The sequence below is a fragment of the Lutjanus erythropterus genome, chromosome 20 (genome assembly GCF_056507025.1).
Source record: "Lutjanus erythropterus isolate fLutEry1 chromosome 20, fLutEry1.hap2, whole genome shotgun sequence".
Taxonomy (NCBI): domain Eukaryota; kingdom Metazoa; phylum Chordata; class Actinopteri; order Lutjaniformes; family Lutjanidae; genus Lutjanus; species Lutjanus erythropterus.
Window position 1 is genome coordinate 1,138,323 of NC_139336.1, and position 20,844 is coordinate 1,159,166.

Here is a 20,844-nt window from a genome sequence, read left to right on the forward strand (position 1 = left end):
GTGTGCATCTGAATTTGACTAGTCAGTATTAAGAATGGTGTTCTTTTTGAGTGTATTCTTTGACCATATTCTAGAGAAATTTGCAAGATTCTAGCAAGCAGAGAAATAATTGTTCAAATTCTTGGTGCCTTAGTGTTTGTTTATTTACTTTACATATTTGCTGTACTACTGTTATGTCTCTACCTCAGTCTATGTTTGAAGTACAAAAAGGTGGACAGGACACAAGACACATATAAAATACTTACAGGAATTTTCCATTTGTACGGGGGCCATTTTGAAGCCTGGGCTCTGAGTCTTCTCGTGTTATTGTTCCATGGAACCAAGGCATTCTTTCATGTGCAGTGGTGGCAATGAGCTTCTCCAGCTGAGGCCTCTGGCTGATGATAGCCTGCTCCAGAGCTGCTCCCTGCACACACACATCAGTTATGAGCCCACATGTATAATACACAAAGAACATGCATATTAAGGCCGACCTGCAGCTGGTTAGTAAGCCACTTGTTTGTAACTATGGGTCCTGTATGCATGATAGTTAACCTGAGTACACCAACTAAAGATGTTGTTTTTCAAAGTAAAACTCATCACTTCAGCCTGTTACACTGACAAACACCTGTTCTGGTGTGTAATTTAAGAGCAATAACTTATTTCTGTATTTACAATTATGCTTTGCTATACACGTTGCAAGTGCTTTGAGTGACAGGCAACCTATTACTTATCCAATATATCTCTTTAATTTATATACACCCACTCCATCAGTGATATTCAATTCAATTTCTGTGTGAAGTGCCAAATCATAACAAAGTAATGTCAGGGCACTTTAGACCTGCTCACTTTGCAAAGTGGTTTAGTTTCTGGAAACAACAAATAACAAAACATCTACCGGAGTCACTTGATTTAGAGATCGACTGTTCTGTGATGCTAATGAATGATGATTCAAGGTAGAAATTTTAACTATACCCAAAGACAGCAGTGGCTAACAGCATGCACTGCTCCTAAAAAGATGTTGGCAGTTAGGTGGCAACCACCACACACTATTCATCAGTGAGATCTCTCTTTAATTGTAACTCTCTGATGCTTGGATGAATGGATGAATATATATATATATATATATATATATATATATATATATATATATATATGTATATATATATATATATATATATATATATATATATATATATATATATATATATATATATATATATATATATATATACATATATACATATATACATATATATCACTCACGGCAAGGGGTAGGTCAGGGTTAAGTAATGATCAAAGTTGCAGGTGTATGCTTTCTGCTCTTTTTCTGCATCTTTTACTGTCTTAGTCATAATAGTATGGTTGTATTGTAAATATTCTAAACAGAAAATTAGCAACAATGAAGGAGCTGTAACAGTGGTTTGTAATGCAAATATTTATCAGTGATTCTGTAAGTCAAGACTGAGAGTGATCAACTTGAACTTGAACCAAATCAGAGATCTGGGCAAGGAGAAGAGGGGATATGAAACCGATTTGTGGCTGTCAGCACAGATGAGTTCACTGTTGGTCATTGACATGAACACTAAGGTGGAGCAGGAAAGCTCAGTGAGTAACATCAGTGCATTTTGTTGGTTTAACCATGAATACTAAAGGGAACAAATAAGCTCTTAGAGGATCTGATGATGTGTCTGGTCAATTACAGTTATTGAGGAGGACAAATTTCCATATGTCATATATTGGGAGAGACATGTACCCTCCACGCCCTCATCCCCCCACTGCTGTTGTGTGCCTGAATGGCAGAAAGGTTTGAAGATACTAAATGAGCTTTTTCTGCTGTGATCTCAAGATTAACAATAAGCAATGCCCTCAACTGTGGCCATGTAATTATTAACTGTGTAACTGTAATTATGACCTTGTCATTGTTTTTCTTTCAAAGTAATGCATTATGTTATATAAAGCTCGGTTAGTGGCCATCAGTTGTACACTACTTTTTGGGATGCATGGTGAGGTACTCTGAGACCACTATATAGGTATAATGATTATCATATACATTCAGACAACACTACAAAACGGAAAACTCACTATGTAGTGGATTATATAGTGAGAAGTGAGTGATTTTGGACACAGCCTAAAACTATGGTTCACATCTGTGGAACAGCCTGAGGGCCACAGAGAGTGTTGATGTATTATTATTATTATCATTATTATTATTATTATTATCATTATTATTATGATTATTAGCAGTAGCAATAGCAGTAGTAATAGTCATTTTTGTCATTGCTTATCCCCCTCATATTTTGTCCCTGTCACTGCCAGCTCCTACTGGTTGGTCCACAGAGGGAAGCTTGTTAAGAACCCGTCCCTGCTAATGAAGGACGGTTTCGAGTCAGGTTTGGACAGAATTTTGTCGTGCTTGGGCCTTTTCGGACTCAACTTTTCAGGCCTGATTAAAGTTTTAATTTTTAAAAGCAAACTTTTTGACCTGCCATTTAACTAAACTGACTTACTGCTTCTTATTTGACCTACTGCACTTACCTTGTTATAAACCTGAACTGTTACTGATATTCTCTGCTGACTTCACATTCTAGAAATTCTAGATGACCCTCCTGTTACTTGTAAAATAGAGGTGAAACTAACCTGCAGGTTCCAGGTCTGCTTTACATACTCTCGGATTAGTTTTTCCTTCAGGTCCTCAAACGGTCCCACCTTCGGCTGCATGTTCTTGGGCCTGTTGCAAGGCTTCTTCAGCAGACACACAAGGCCATCCATCTCCTGGGAGTGATAATCAATCACATCCACAGGGCTCCTGTGGCTCTTACCACCAGCAATAGCATAGGTTTCATTGGGTTCTCTTTCAATGGTGTAGTGGTAGCAGCGGCCTGAATGTGACACAGACAGCGCAAAGCCTCCCAGGTAGTTTCGGCTCTGCCGTAGCAGGTACAAGCCATTGTTCATGCCTGCCTGCCGCAGGTAGTCCTCTGCCTCCTCCCTGGTGATGTTGCCATAGAAGAATGGCAATGTGTTCACTGTGTCAGCCATGTTGGCTTTAGGACGATGGTTCCCTTAAGGAAGTCCTTACAAGTTCAGGCACCAGGATGCAATTCACCTACAAAAACAAAAGCAGAAGCAATTAAGAATCAACACTGATTTACTTTTAAAAAAAAAACAACACCTTTTTTTTTCTTTTACAGAAATCAGTAATATGTAACCTAAAGATTGAAAGTACACATAGCCAGCAACACAAAAGGACTTGAGCTAAGAAAATATCTGCACACCTTTTAACTGACAATATCGGTAAGATGCTTGTTACAAGAACCAAAGGAACCACAACACAGCTACAGCAAGACACCTCTGCAAACTTCTGCAGTTGTACATATCTGCAGCCTGCCAGTTCTTGCAGTTGACCACTATAACAAACTAATTTAAAAGTAGAATCAATAGCATTTGTCCGAGCTGCTTGTAAATTAACCAGAAAGAAAGTTTATTTGTTGTGTCTCATTCCCAGGATGTAAAATGCTGCAGCTTTGGGTTGGTAAAGCAGCCCAAACACAGCAAAAATAGTGACAAGAGGGCTGCAGGGTCTCTGCAGATACAGCTACCACCAGTGATGACCGATTGAGAGAAGTTATGTTTCTGAGTTTCTGCATTTTTTTTTTTTTTTCGGAAAATGTTGCATATTATTCATTTAAAGATATACAATGCAGGGTTTTCTTTAAAAAAAAAAAAAAAAGTAATACAGAGAATCATAAAAATAACTCATCATGTATGTCCCTCTGTCAGTGTGTGGTGGTGTCTGTATCTGCAGAGATCCTGCAGCCCTCTGTTTGTATTTTCTTATTTTGACATTTCTGGACAACATTTCTGGGCAGTGGTGTGTAGTCCCAGCCAATAACAGCAAGCACAACGTGATCATAAAGGCCAGCAGTTACACTGTTGTCTCCATCTGTCTCCTCTCTTTCTGTGAGAGCATCTTGCGTGCAATAGAGCCCAACGAAGTCTCACCTCTACACTGCTTTTGTGTTTTTACACTTGACTAGTGCTGGCATAAAGCTGCACCAGCATGTCATTTTATATATTGTGCTGGCTTTGTGGAATCAAAAGAGACATGACATAACACAATAGTGCACAGGTCAACAGGTGTTCTGCTTCTCTGCTTCTTTAAGAGAGCAGAGAGAAAGAAAACCTCATTACTTTATCACAAAAAATGTGTATTCCGGGAAAAATGGAGCAGAGCTGCAACAATTAATCAATTAATTGACAATTAATTAATTATTAAATTAATCACCTGCTATTTTGATAATTGATTGAATCAGTTGATTTGAGTTATAGTATATCATACTAAAAAAAAGTCAAAATTCTCTGCTTTCAGCTTCCTAAGTGATGATATTTTTTGGTTTCTTTAATCTTCTCATGCAGTAAACTGAATGTTTTTGGTTGTGAGTAAAGCAAGACATTTGAGGACATCATCTTAGACTTTGGGAAACACTGATTGACATTATTCACCAGTTTCTGACATTTTAAAACAAACAGCTTTTACGATACTTTAAACTGACTCTCTGACAAGTGATGAACTCCACCATGTGAGGGAGGAGCCAGTGTTGCAGTAGCAGGAAATTTGTTGCAAGGTAAAAATGACTGCTCAAGAGGAAGTATTACCACTTGAATTTCCACAGCAGGGATGCATGAGAGCGCTCTCTAAATGTATTGACCAACAGAAGACTTTAGTGCTGCTGTTAGAATGTTGACATGGTGTTATAGTTAATTTAATTATTGAAAATGAAAGGAGCTATTGCCATTACTGGTACAGCTTAAAATAATTAACACCATTTCCATTAAGCAAATTAAAAAACACATGCATGGGGTGACTGAACCATCAGACGTAGGGCTGTGAGCTCTGTCAACTGATCATTAGTAAAAATAAATAAATAACACTCAAGTATTAATTAATCATACTTACAACATCTTAATTTGCATTTACCCAACAATACCAAATGTATTTCCCCCTCAATCAGAGTTTTATTTCCACAGCAACATGATGCACATTCTTTGACAGTGTTCCATACACCCTTAAAAATAAAGGTGCTAACTATAACCATATATGGTTCTTCAACTTGTCTTTTTATATCAGTTTATAAGTTAAGTTTATATGTTTTATAAAAGTTAACTTAGAACCCTTTCAAAGAGTTCTACCTAGAACCCAACATAAAGGCTATATAGAACCATATGTGAAAGATTTCACTTGAGAGGTTCGATAGAGAACCCTTTTATGGTGCAATGGTTCTGCCTAGAACCCCCTCTGAAGGTTCTATTCAGAACCTTTCTACCCTTCTAATGGGGCTAACAAGAATCCAACCAGGGGGTTCTACCAAGAATCTTTTTATATGCTATAGATTTTATCTAGAAGACATCTGGGGTTCTACTGAGAACCTTTTACATTCCAAGGGTTTTAGCTAGAATCACCCCTGGGGTTCTGCAGAGAACCTTTTTCAAGAACCCTTGACAAACAATTGATGAAAGAATTCTTCAAGGATTTCAACAATCCTTGATGAACCCTTTTGGAACCCTTATTTCTAAGAGTGTAGCCTATGAAACATATTTCAGATGTTTATTTGATAGTAGATTGATTAAAATGACATGATTGATCAAATTCTTAATGACAGATTAATCAATCATCAATTCATTATTATCAACCCTAATAAGAAGACATTTGCTCCTCTCTTCTCCATTTCGATGCCATTTGCACTGAATATGAACTCATGAGACACGGTGGTGACTGACAACGTCTAACTTTTGATTTCCTGGCTGAATTGTGTCTCTTGCAAGTACACAAAGCCCAGTGTGGGTATCTCAAATACATGTACGGTGTTGTATTATTATTATTATTTTTTTTTTTTTTTACTTATTTTCATGCGTAACAGAAATAGTTACATAAAGCGTGAAAAACAGCATTTAAGAGAGAAGTTCAACCCTGCTTACTTTCTCAGTTCCACAATCATGACTAGCCAGTGCATGAAGTGGGTGTGGCTGTTAAACTGTTGTTTTTGGAAAGTTATATATAAATCTTGTCTTTGTACTGTATCGAATTGAATATTGGTCGAAAAGCTTTTGCAAATGATTGCATTCTGTTTTTATTCACATTTTACACAAGGAAACACAGACACAGCCCCCCGATTCCAGCCAGAAAGGTGTGGGTGGGAGGGGGTTCAGATGCTGTTTTGATCTAAAAAGCTGTTAAAGCAAAAGCTGCTTGATGATATCACTGGAATTAAACTAAGGTTTACATGTCATCACTTTATAATGTTGTTATGGCAGACTGTTTGCAAACAGTTACCACTGTAACCCAATTATCATTTAAACACCAAGCAGACACAGAATGACATTATTATTCATTAGGAAAGGAGTGGTGTTTGATGATGTATGTCAGTTTAACATTCAGTCTCTTTTAGCTCTGTTTTTGGTCTCCACCAACTCCACCAAAACATCCGGCTCTTCTGCTGCTAATTGCCCCACTTGTTCACCAGCTAGCTAACTATGTGTTGCTGCTGAGCAGGCAGTGTGCAGTCCAGTGGTGGGCTGTCGGGGTCATCAGAGCCTTCTCTGCTAGCCCTTTCAAAATCGAAGTCAGATATTTTTTCCATTATTATATTAATGTGTGTTTGAATGTGTCTGAATTGAATTACTTTTTCAGCAAGCTACTATAATATATCCAGAACAAATATGGCTATTTTCTTGTGAGGCAGAGCTGGGATTTCCTATATATTTGAATGCTGTCTAAATGCATCACAGCTTCATGGACCACCACTAGTGTTATTGCTAGCCTTTTGTTGAAGCCTGAAGCTGTCATTTGATTACAACTTTCACTGACTATATCATCAGCCAATCAAATTTTGATGTGTAGTGACAGAACACCCCAAGAGCCCTGCAGTGTGTTGGCACTAGCCCCTGGTGTTGTCATCAAGTTTGTGCCTTTGACGGATTGAGAGTAAACTAAGCTACATGCTGATATTTATACCTCCTACTGATTACAAGTGATGACTGTGTTTCACTGTTGATGACGCATGCAGACAGTGTCTGATGCCACTTAATGTATATTAAGCATGTTAAGTGAACTCACTCTCAACACCTGGCTTAATATTCTGTCTGGAATAGCGGTGGTCACATATTTGGCATACAGGCCTAACTTACATCTTTCATTTTTGCTATTGAACTGAAGGTGGTGTACTGATAATATTGTTGCTATACCTGTGCAAGCAACTGGTGAACACTGTTACATTAATCATGGAAATGTTTTTTGTGCCATGTGGTGTGTGTGTGCAATCTGGTTGCTGAGTGACATAAATGAAGATCTGATGGTGATGCTGCAGTAGCTGCTATAATGCTCTGTGGTGTGTGTCTGTACTGTGGTTTTTAAAGATTGACTGTCTTGATGGTGTTTACGCAGTAGTGGCTGATTTACGACAACTTTGTGCATGCATGCATACGTGTGTGCATGTGTGTGTGTGCTATGCGGGGGTCGGGGTGGGGGTGGGGTGTTCAGTTCGTTACTGAAGGCCCTGACTTAAACCCCACAGTATGCAACTGGATTTATCAGAGCTTTTTCACTAAATACAGCTGCCTGCAGATGCTGGGAACAAGGCTGATGAGAGCCAGGTTTATGATCCAAAAAACCAAAACTCTTCAATGTTATATAAAAATGTTGATTAGTGCAGCTTTAAGTCTGTTGGATGGGAGCAGCTGGTGCCAGGGACCAGTTATTTTTGCTAGTTTGTTGTCACAAAAACATGACATTAGAAGTTGCTCATTTTTTTGTCTGTTTGCTTGTTGTTGTTTTTTTCCTGAGCGCAACTTGTCTTTTGCAGGAACCCTCTTCTTGACGCTCACAGCTGGAGGCCTCATGGTACAACCACTCAGGCTGTAATCAGACAATCAGGAAGGGTTGTGCGGTGGTGTGGGGTTGTTAAATTGTGCTTGGACCACAACAGCTGTGTGACAATCAGGAAATAATGTTTAATTTTTCAGATTCACCATCTTGCTCAGTACCAGCACTCCCTCTCTTTATTAGACTTTACCTTGCATGACCACAGCTGTGCACTCTCCTTCTCTCTCTCTCAACATAACAACACAAGCCAATGGAGCTTCTTAGTGTTGCCATTTTGCGGCATAAACTGCAGCCAGACTGAGATGTCAAAGCTGGTTACACAAAATAAACCACAGAGCTGGGAGAGTGTCATTGTTTGGTCCATGAACTTCCCCTGGATAGCACCCTGTTTCACACATATTACAGGCCAACTGTGGAGCAGTCTGATTGCCAGTTTACAAGATTGGCGTGACATGGGTTGTGTTACTCCAAAAGTTGATTCGTGCTTATTTGGATTCTTTTTTTCTGGCATTCTCTGCAGTCCCCACTACTACAGCTTCATTCAAAATGAATGAGATGTTATGTCTGATTCTGTCTAAATGCACCCTTACTCAAAGGCACTGCACTTAATGAGATTAAGCCCACGCATATCCTGCAGGACAGGTCCAATCATACACTGTCTCTTTAAGCTGCAAGCCACCGCTCACAGCCAGTCATTTTATGTGTTATCAATTTCAAGATATTTTGACAATCAAGTGTCATCTGACAGATGCTACAAAAAACACACAAAAGCATTCAGGAGTGAAACCACCTCAACGCCACTTCTTATTTGCACTGCAAAATGTGTCAACACATCCAGTGGTTATGTACTGTTTTTAGCATGAGAAACTGTTAAACAAGCAACACACACAACTCTGACCACTTGCATGACTTAACATTGAGCAGCACTTCATTATTCCTTGTTTGTGTATTCTAGAAGACTTGTACAAAACATATTTTTTAAGTTTGTTTATTGTTTGACATTAAAGGGATAGTTCATCCAAAAATGAAAACTCTGTCATTATCTACTCACCATCATGCTGATTGAGGGTTGGGTTTAGTTTTTTACACTGCTGGAGAAAAAACAGTGCTACAGAATCTCCCAAACAATGAAAGTGAATGGTGACCAGTTTTCAAATGTAAAAACAACTGGGAAAAAATACTGGTGTAAATAAAATTTTTTTAGTCAACGTCACATGTTGGAACTTTAGAAGACAGGTGAGCATTATGGAGCATTTCATGTTTTGTTTTGTTTTTCTCAGTTGTTTTTTATATATGAAAACTTGTTCATTGTTTGTGAGATTCTATGTAAAGAGATACAGGAGTTCAGCTGGGTTGGTAATATCGTGCAATATATACTGATATCAGGACTCAAATTATAACTGCACTGTTTAGCTTACACTTCCAAGTTTTTCAGAAGCCATAATTTAATATTCTTTATAAAATTGTGGTGGTTACATATTTTCTTAATATGCAAGAAAATGTCTAATTCCTAGCACCACCAAACAGTTGGTGTGGAGCAGCAGCCAGAGAGGCCCTGATAAAGAGTAGTAGTAGTTAAGTCATAATGTACTTATAATTCAAACTAGTTTCACCTCCAGTCGTTACAATAGTAACATGCTGCACATTGATACTTCATTGTTAATAATCTAATGTCCCTTCTTGCATGTGTTTCATGACAAAAAACAGTTTAGAGACCAGACAAACTCCTCGATGAAAGATCTTGTAATATAAGACCTCCTGTTGCTTTCGTCAAGTAGTGTGCAACCCACAAAGATTTCAAGATTTCTGATCAGAAGACAGTTTAGTTTGAACAGTACTGTGATCTGACCACTTTGAAAGTTATGTGTGGCCAAGACATAACCCACCTTATCAACTCTTCTCTATTCTCCACTCCTTTCACATCTGTCACACTTCTTCTAAAAGAACTGATGCCAAAAATGACAGACCTGTATCCATAGGCACTGTCTACAGAGATGCAATTGGTTTTATCCTCTCCCAAAAGGAAAGATGGGGGAGCAATGCCCCAATCCTGAGGCAAAGCAGGAAAAAACAGTTGCAAAAGGACCACTTATAAAATCACAGCATATGCTTTAGTAGTCTTCATATTTAACTTAGATGACGAGGCGTAGTGCGCATATTGTGTGTTACCGGCTGAGTGAGCACTGAATGTTTTAATTAATTTGTTAACAAGCACAAAATGCCATAAATTCAAACACTTTGGACCATTAATACAGTTAGTACAGTAACTTGTCGCTCTACCATCTAAATTAGACTAACATCATACACAAGCAGATAGGGTGGCATTTGGCAGATTTACCTCAAACAGTTGGCTGCAGCTAAATGCATCCCTCACTGCAGAAAGATGGTCAAAAGTTCCCAAAGAATCTGCCCATTACCTCTCTCTGCTTTTTAATTTTGAGTGCTCATTAAATGTATTATGCTAATTGGGCAGTGGTGGCCCAAAGGTTAGAGAGGCAAGCTTGGCATTGTAAGGCTGCCAGTTCAATCCCCTGACTGGCAGGATAAATCTGGGTGGGGACTTGCCCCTCCCTTATTACCACCACTGAGGTGCTCTTGAGCAAGGCTCTTAACCCCAACTGCTCCAGTGGAGCTACCCAGTGGTCAGCAGATAAGACTGTGGTTGTACTGGGCAGCTTCCAGGTGTGAATGTGTAACTGTATGTGAATGTGATCAGGATGTTCCTGCAAAAGAGAGCATTGCTCTCAGTTAACTATCCTGAATAAATAAAGGTTAAAAAAAAAAAAGTAACATAATGGTGCACATGGCACCAGCCTTCTGTTGGAGTCACAGCAGCAGCCTCTCAACGCCAACAGAACATGGATTCTATCTCAGCTCAATAGAATCACTTTGAAAACACCAAATAACTTGTTTTAACAAATTTTGTTTGTTTATATTATGAAGAATTATAAATGACAAATAAATTCTTCCACTGACAGAGATAAAATTGGATTAAAAAAAATCATAACCTGGGTTCAGCATTTTGTTTTGTCCAGTTATCCCATATGACAGATTTCTTCCACAAACTGTTACAGTACAGTGTGTAATCCAGAAGGCTCCAGACTACAAAAGCTCTATCACTTTAAGTAGTTAAAAACGGACGGCACTTTTACAGCACTCTTCAATCTGATGAGAGGACGTACCACCTCACAGAGCCTCTCATTCACCTGCTATATGTCCACCCACGTACACACTGCACATCTGGAGCAATTTGGGGCTCAATATTAACTCACGCGGGGTTCTGCAGTCACACTGCTGGACAATTACAAATATGTTGGGACAGTTATTGACAGCAAACAGTGTTTTGTCCTAATGCTGAATTTGTCTTTATACAGGGTTGCCAGGTCCATGTTTTGGAATTCAGCTACTTTTGAAGTTTTGCAATGGGATGATTTTTTTGTCCGTTGGTTTTTGCATGCAAATTACATTAAAAATATCTATAAATGCACATCTGTATTTAAAAAAATAAATTAGTAAATTAGTAAATTAAATATTTTTTTTATACCAGAATCCTACCAAATTGACTCCAGATAAACACATACACATACAGACCCGGCTCACACCACACATGCCTTCATATACAGACACACTGCAATTCAATGTGTCTACACAATGTGCCTGTTGGTGCTGGTATTTATTGGCCGTTGGACTGTTAGTTTAGTTATTATTATTTGTCACAAACCTGGCAACCCTGTTTATAAAACACCCAACAAGGTCTTCGTTGTTTTAAAAGAATATATATCCCCAAGATTACAACACCATATTGCTGCCATGCTGAAAAAAAACAGATCAGTATCATGTTACAGCATGAAAAGTTTGTTATTAATTGTTTATTGTTATTTGTTTATTGTTGTTAAGATATTTTCACATTATTGAAACATAAAAAAAATTGTTATAACAAGAAAGATTTTTCTTACAACTCTATACTATTTGTCTTATATCATGTGAAATGTTTTATATTACAACATGATACCTAATTCTTATAACAAAACATTTCACATTATAGTATAACTTATATTGTTATAACAGGACTTATATTTTATATGACTCATTCCAATAATATATGTTATCAGGTTATGGGTTATAACAACAACATGAACATTTGCATGCTTTAAAAAGATAAATATCATATTGTTCAAACAGCAAAAGATTCATGCTTTCATGTGGTTTGTAGTTTGTATGTTTTTATGATGTGAAAATATCTTGTTAACATATGAGAAGCAGCTTGTTCTAATAATTAACTTTTCAAGCCATAAAATGACACATATCTGTTTGAAGTACACTGCTGTACACAATTACTCTGCACTCTTCCAGTTTTATAGATTGTGTCAGTTTTTGCAGTTTAATTTAATATAGTCAGATTGCAGTCTGAGTTTTGATGCAGACACTTTAGAATTTAGATGTTTTGAAAGCTTTATACCCTCATACTGACTAACTCAATAGTTTGTATATATTATATTTTTTTATGGTTGAAATAACAAACTTCCTCATGGTCCTTAAAATATAGACAGCAAAGTTAATTTTGCTAAGCAAAAATACACAGTACACGCTGCTCTAATATTATTGTTAAAAACTAATTTTAAAATAATTTATTTATATTAAAAAAAAAGACCAAAAAAAAAGAGACTAATGTTTCTGAATTGGATAAAGTGCAGGAAAATGACAAATTGAACATCTATAATTTCATGGAGACTTGGCAATTCTACCTGCAGTGAGAAATTATATGATACAATCAAAAGCTCTGACTGCTGCTAAATAGACTTTGTCTGTCCAGGTTTTTCTATTTCTTTAAGAAAATATGATGTAGTGACTAAATCCAGTTACTCCCCACCCACACAAACTGAAACCAACTGATAAGTTCTGAGAGGAAATGTATTTTTAGTGGAACTAAAGTGGACATCTCAAATGTAATATGCAGTGCAGACACTGTATTTTGCAGGGGGTTGTAACCGTTTACAGAAAGTAACAGTAACATTGTATCTGCAGTAATCTGCAGCTGTCAGAAAGGTAGTGGAGTGAAAAGTCAACTTTGTCCTCTGAAATGTGGTGAATAAGCCACAGAAAATAGAAATAAAGTTAAGTTCTTAAAATTTGACTTTGGTAAATGTAGTCCATAACTTTCCACCTAAAGAGCTGTAAACTAAAATGACCTCCTAGTTGTCTGAGTCAGCACCCTGCATGTAACACGTTCTTTCCTGAGTATTAAAATATTTATTTAATTTCTAAGAAAACTCTGCTGGTGGGTGAAGAACAGAACAGTACTAGGGGAATGTAAATAATGTGTAAGTATAAAATGATTTTATCACTTCATGATAATTAATTTCCTGATACAAGGAAAACTGGCAGCTTTTTTAAATCAAAAGTAAATCAGCAAAATGAGAGATAAAAACAAAAACTCCAGTAAGTGCACTTACTGTCTACGATGTGGTGAAGTAGTTCGGGGTGTCGATCCTCGTCTCTCTGTGCTCTTTCAACCTTTCAGCATATCAGCTGCCAGCAGTCTGAACAACATGTGAACAGGTCATCTTAAATTCAGCCAGCTCCTAACAAACAAAACATGTTTCTGTTAAAACCTTATAAAAACAGTCACTCACAGATGATCCCAGCTGGAGTAGATCAACAGTCAGTCTGACTACTGACACACAGTGAGGTGGTGGAGCACCAAGCTTCCTCATTTCTAACACTTCCTTGACATTTTAATTCTTTTACTTCCTTTTTTTTAATCGGAACACTGACCAACATGAGTGCTTTGCACAGGAAATGATGTGACAACTGCAGTGACATGGTGACAGCGCTAATTATTAAACATAAAGATCATTTACATGTGTTTCTTCTTATAATGTATTTTTACTGAGAAGGTTCAATGTTGACCATGAACACAGTAGTTAGACAAAAATATCTTTAGGAAAGAAAGCCTACTGAGGGAGATTGAAAGCTCATGAAAAGCTAGAAATTGTGTTTTTAGAAAACCTTGTTTTTAATATTTACTTCTTTAAATATCTGTAGTTATGTCTGTAGCTTATTAAAATGGTTTCTGATTTCTACACTAGATACTGCAATGATTTCACGATGTATGCAAGTATAAAGTTGCTGAATCATACTGGTTTGTGTGATACATATGCTCATTTAAATTTGACTCAAATAAAAAAAAAAAACTTTCTTATGAACATACAGTTTTTCATAACTGATTTCTGACAACAAGCGGTCATATTCATGGTGTTATTCTAGTCTAAGCATTTGATATTTGTACATACTGTATGCATGTGTCAAGTATGGGAAGTGTATAATTAATGTACAGCTGAGATGGTGAGGCTTCAGCTAGGCAAAACTATATTCTGACATTAAATGTAATGTTCTTTTTCATATATATCTGGGCATAACATACTGTGTGCCCTTCTAGTTTTATATACTGATAATTTAATCTGCATGCATCATATGCAAGACATCAGTATCATATCCTTTGGATAAACATGCGAATCTGGAAAGTAGCAGTAGAATAAAAAGCACAATAATCATCTCTTAAATTAAGTGAAGTAAGAACATAAGACTGGAAATATTCAAGTTATATTCAACTTCAAATCTGAATTTAAGTAAATGTACTTATTTCTTCCGCTAGTTTTTTCTGGCAGACAGATGTGTCTGCTCAAGCAGAGACAGGGAAATGATGCCATGAATGATGAAATGATGAAATAGTGTGTTGCTGCTGCTGCAGGTTTCTTGAATTTTTTTGTGTGATCAAGTGTTTTTTAATCAATCATTGTTAGACAAGAAAAAACAACACAAAAACAATACAAACTGTCTCGATTTGTTTTGTCGTATTTTGTCTTTAAATGGAGGGAAGGTTGATTAAGTGGGTTATGAGGGACCATGTATGTGTGAGCATGTGTGTGTGTGTGTGTGTGTGTGTGTTCGCACGGACAGATAGTCAGTCATGTGTCATAAGCAGAACATGTTTACCACTCAGGAAGTGCCAGCTGGTTTTGGTGTGTTTCACACACACACCGGCCCACAAGCTGCAGCCTTGTGCTGATTGGTAGTTATATCCAAAGTGTTTCTTTCAATTCAGTCAAATGCAGAATTCATTTTTTCATCCAAATGTAAAATGTGAGTTGTGTGTCTAACCATGAGAAGATGAATTAGAGTTTTGGGGACATTTTCAGAAAATTTGGATATTTGGGTGTAGCTTCTTCAGGAGGCTGTTGGAGGGTTAAACCTGGTGTTAGGGTAAAGGTGCTGGTTAGGTGAAGGGTGGGGGTATGTTGGGGTAGCCATGAAGTTGTAATGGTTTAGGTTAAAGTTGGGGCTAAGGCAATTATTTCCTTACATGTACAGAAATACCAGTGTCATTGGGGTTTTTTTATATCTTCTCTCACTGTAATTCTAGCACCTCAGCAACATCTCACGTCATGTATTTGCATGATTAGTGTTATCACACTCATCTTGCATACTTCTTATTCTTGCATGCCTGTAACTTGAAAAACATTTATGCTACATTTTCCATTCACATATATTAATAAACTAACTAATTTTGTGATGTCTTTGTACCAAGACAACTGATATGTCAAACTGTAATTATCTGTAGATGTCTGCTTTTTATAACTGTTTGAGTTAACTTATAATCTCATATACAATGGTAGAGATGTTGTATTTATCTCTTATTCATCTCTACACTACTTTTATTAAACCAAATAATATTAATAAAAGTTTTCAAGTTAAATATCCTTTTCTTCATCCTGCTGCAGCTGTCTGTGTGACAGTGTCAGTGTAAAAGTGAAAAGGACAACGGCAGTGCTATCTACAACGCAGCATCAAAGAGGTTGCAACATTGTGACATTTCAAGCTAAACAAGCCTTGAAGATGGTTTTAGTTGATCTTCAAAGTGAGGTGGCTCAGGTTTGTTTGGAACTGATGTACTGGGGAGTGGAAAATCTCACTATATGATGTCTACTTTACACTCTGTGGTCTTCGAACTGTCACCTCACTGTAACCATGTTAAACTGCTCGTGTCTCTTCCCATCGAAGGAAGTGAGCTGTCTTCACTTCCTCAGCTCTTCTTACCTCAGATGAAATGTGGCCTTAAAGAGCAATGTAGGTCTCAACTTCAATCATTTAATCCTTATATGTATATATATATATATATATATATATATATATATATATATATATATATATATATATATATATATACACATATATATATGGTACATCTCACAGAGAATTGAATCAAATCTGAAAAGCAATAGCATCACGTGCATCAAGTAGACATTCAGTGGGCAGAGTTACTTTCTTATCTTTACATCTCTGTAGTTCAGAGTATCACTGAGCATCTGTCGACTGAGTCTGATAAGATATTTATTTTGTTCACATTGTTAAGTATTTCTTTTTTAAGATTAGAAACCCCATAACCAATACAGCTGCATACATAATATAGATAAACCCACATTAAATCAAGAGAATTTAAATATCTGACAGGAGAGTAGCTCTGCTTTAAAGGGATAGTTCACCCAAATTTCAGTCATTATCAAGTTTAGTTTTTTAGTCCACAAAACACTGCTGGAGTTTCTCAGGAGAACAGAATGGCAGAATCTCCAGTGGAGGTGAATGGTGACCAGTTTTCAAATGTAAAAAAACAACAAAATAAAAACATAAATGCCTGAACTGTGTGTGTATGGTGTGACGGTGTGCAAACAGCCTGTCAGGACTTTAGGAGAGTTATAGATTCTGCAATTCTGTTTTCCTGTCAAACTCCAGCAGTGTTTTATGGACTTACAAAATAAACCCAGCCTTCAATCAGCATGAGGGTGAGTAAATGATAACCGAATGCTTATTTTTGGGTGAACTATTCCTTTAACCTTTCAACTACCATTAATTTGCTAATCCCTACAGCCTGTGCACACAATACATTTTTATAAACATAAAACATGACAAAGCACAGAACATACATGCTGTAAAGGTGACAAAAGACAAAAGCATATTTCATAAACCTGTTAAGGCTTATAAAATACTTTATGAAAAGAGCCAAAAACAAGAGGGGTATCAGTATGAAAAAATCAAAAATGACAAATGACAAAAGATCAGTTTCACTGTTCATATTTTATTGAACTTACACTTTGACTTTACAGACAGCTCAGCACAATTACTACACTGATATGGGTGATCCCACATGTGTAAAAGGATTTATATACAGTAAATGTCAACAGCACTACTGATATAAAAACCTCAGTTTATATTCTGTGAAAAATATGTGGAAAAGCAAAATGTTTAAAAAAAAAAGAAAGAAAGAAAACTGTAAAAAGAAAAGAAATAAAAGTGTAAATGGTGATGTCAAATACATCCGTGAATGAATAAATTGTAGCTGTGTCCAAACCAGGACAACTGTTTTCTGATGCATGTGAGTGTACACACAAAGGCTGTTCTGTACAGTCCCATCTTTAATTAACAACAAACGTACGTAAAAGTACTGGTGTTAGAAATATACTTCAATAAAAGCACAATGTATTTGTTGCAAAAACTACTCAGAGTATTAGTTACTTTTAACCGTTACCTCTCCAAACTAGGGTTATAAATTTTGTGTTTTCCTGAACCAATAGTTGAAAACACAAACAAATCATTAATAATTTCTAAGATACAAAACACATTTTGTTCCTCAAGGTTCACTTACTGTCATATCTATTGTATGTCTAATAAAGTACAGACATCTATTCAGAAAATCTATTCATAAAAATACAGGTACCCAAAAAACTACTTAATTACAACAATTGTAATTAAACAATTGTAATTTGCTACTTCCACCCCTGGGCCTAAGTTGTGTTCAGACTTCACTAAAGTTTTGAGTAAAACCCAGAAGTTGATGGACTGATTTATACCTTCTCATACACCCAGTAACACTGTATGTACCACTAAAACACAATATAGACATGATATCAACTCTCAGGTGGCTCCTGCATTACACCTGATCTTGATCCTGTGGAGGGATCCTGTGTCATAATATGAATCACTTTATCATTTCAGTTGAAAATGTTCTCACATGATGCATGTTTCTAAATAAATATAAATTCAATCAATTTTCCTCAAACTAAGACACAGCAAACCTGGAGCCAGCATACTGTAAGTGCAAAATACAATGTGAATTATAAGAAGCTGCATGTGGAGTCTGCTTTTTGCTCTTTGCCTGACACTCAAAGGCAAAACAGTTCACAATGACGGAGCCCACAGCTCATTTTTGCCCATGGGGCCCCAAGCAGGTTAATCCAACCCTGGTCTCTGCTCCATCTTAACATTTGTATTCTTGGTCATAAACAGTCTCATATTCAATCAACTGCATCTGCTGGTTAAAGCGTTAAAGTCAAAAATACATATCTTCCCTCCTGTAGTGCTGTTTATCCATCTAGATAGTTCTGATTTGAGTTGCAGAGTTTTGGAGATATTAGCTGTAGATATGTCTGCCCTCTCCCCAATATAACAAAACTAGATGGCATTCAGCTTGTGGTGCTCAAAGCACCAAAAAAAACAATCAATTAATTAAAAAAAAACACACACACACATTTGACAAAACTTTTTTTCATGTAGGAACTATTTTCTTTCTTCCAAACTATGCCTGCCAACTGCATCAAGGAAGTATGCATCTACTCATGACAGCAGGGGATGTAAACATTAATGTCATCCTCCTCCTCAGCTGAGATGAGTAGATGCACGGTGATGCAGTCAGTGGGTGCTGTTCATTAGAAAGAAAATAGCTGGATGAAACAAATAAAACAGCTCCCAACAAGGTATGTCGAGTAAAGGGGTCATGATTTCAGGAAATGTCCCTTTAATACTGAAAATAAACTATTAATAAATAAATACGTAAAGCTTATAGGTCCAGGTCCCATAATTTCATAGTAAATATGTGGTAATTAGTAAGTACCATTTTCATGTAGTTGGTGGTAATTACAAAGCAACATATTTATTTTTAACTTTTTTTTAATTACCCCAAATTTCATGGTAAATGTGATAATGAGCCAGTACTTCTACTACTGCCATTAAAGTGATAGTCATGCATTATCACATACTTACCAAGAAATTTTGGGGGGTTGGGTGAAATTTCAGAAAATTTTCAAATAATGGTTTAAAATGTGTATTTTGATTTGCATTAAGAGAAGTCTGAGCAACTTTAAAAAGTAAACTGGATGCTCACTACGACTATGCAGTGAAACGAAAAAACTGAACATTTTGTCAACTCCATAAGACGTCTACATAATAAAAATCACTAGTAGGCTGGTCTGTCTACATGGTTTAATAATGAAGAGTTCAATCTTTTAAAATATATTTCCCCAACATAATTGAGGAGTAAAAATCAAGACCCCCTCAAAATATGGTTGTGTCCAAATTCTATCTATCTATCTATCTATCTATCTATCTATCTATCTATCTATCTCTAGATATTGATATATTTACACACACACACTTGAGCGACAACGATCTATTGGATCAGTCGCTGGTCTCATTATTTCCTCCGCAGTACCCACGTTCATTTCCCGGGGCATCAAGCTGAACTCGCCTCTATAATCAGATGCTGTCTGTATGGTGTGTCTTGCTAAATAAATTCGTGTCCGATGCACTGTAAGTGAAATGCTGTGGTCAGATCAATACTAATGGTCGGACACTCACCGTGTGGACTGCAGCTTGTCTCTGCCCCCCTGTTCTCATTCTGTTAGGTCACCTGGAAGTTGACCATCGTTAGTGGGAGCTGAGTGTGAGAGTGATGGTGTAGGACTGTGGACAGGACGGACGCTCAGCCGCACCATCCTGATGCAGAATGTGAGCTTCCGCTCCGGAGCTGCTGGATTCCTGAGTCACTTCCTATTGGTCCAAAACCATAAACAACGAGCTCACTGAGCTGGCCACTGATGCTGAAGCTAATCGCCGTATTGGTCTATTTCACATTAAAAGATAGCGTCCATCTTATTGATTGACTTATTGTTATTTATCCATTATAAATTCACTATGGTCAAAGCTTCTACAGAACTATTTATTAGAAAATATTTGAAAAGAATGTGGTCTCATTCATCATGCGATGATCATATACGACCAGCAGATGGTGATGCTGCTTCATAAGCAGTCGATTTTTACAACCAGAACGATGACTACTGTAACAGCTGTAGTCTGTCGCTTCACTTTGTTACAACGGACATAAATAGCCTTTGCTTTTTATAGGGATACTGGACTTGTTTTGCCCGGGGCCACCTTTGCAAAAATATACATTCACAAAATACACAAACGTCAATAATAATGTTATTAATCAGATAAAATGAATAAACATTAGGAGGGCCATAACTCATGATTCTTTATTTTCAAATTAACTGACTTATTACCTTAATTTAGTTGCTAAATTATGGATTAAAGTGTAAGGATTGACAGATAAATCAAGAATTATGTCACTGTAGTTGCTTTAGTCGTGAACGCTTTGGCAACACTTGAAAGAGTTTATACAACATTTAACAGCTGAAACCTCTGCCATCATGCAATCACTGAAATGTTGGAATGATTCATATGCATAAACCATAAACATACACATTAAAACTGATCCTGCTAGAACGAACAGCATATTTAAAAGGAAACCCCAAAATAAAAAATACATATTTTTCCCCTGCCCTATACTTTTTTATCCATCAAGATTTCTTTTGGTTTCAGTTACCGAGTTTTCACTAGGAAGAAAGTAGTTCCAGTAGATTCTACTGCAGAAAAAAAGTAGTTCCTACATGAAACTGCTCACAACAAATGTGGATTATCTTGAGCAACTGGGTCATGATTTCTGGAAAGAGACACTGCTGTTGAGTTTTTCAAATGAAGTTTTGGTGCTTTGAGCATCACAAGCTGAATGTCATTGAGTTCCATTATATTTGAGAGAAGTAAGATATCTCTACGGCTGATATCTCAAAACTCTGCAGCTCATACCAAAACAG

At 36.8% G+C, this 20,844-nt stretch overlaps 1 protein-coding gene across 3 annotated transcripts in view; it reads right to left on the minus strand.

Moving 5' to 3' along the window:
* The window catches only part of syk (spleen tyrosine kinase), a 42,262-nt gene extending 22,597 nt beyond the window's left edge, over positions 1–19,665 (minus strand). For 2 of the 3 annotated variants that reach the window (XM_084745869.1, XM_084745867.1), the window contains exons 1-4: positions 13,495–13,594; positions 13,315–13,401; positions 2,620–3,088; positions 246–406 (exon numbers count right to left, since the gene is read on the minus strand). In XM_084745869.1, coding sequence (XP_084601995.1) covers positions 246–406; positions 2,620–3,021 — 563 coding nt within the window. In that variant the 5' untranslated portion in view covers positions 3,022–3,088; positions 13,315–13,401; positions 13,495–13,594. Of the gene's footprint in view, positions 1–245; positions 407–2,619; positions 3,089–13,314; positions 13,444–13,494; positions 13,595–19,549 lie in introns of those variants that run through there. The other variant, XM_084745868.1, reaches the window with a different exon arrangement.
* Between the last annotated feature and the right edge of the window lie 1,179 nt (positions 19,666–20,844).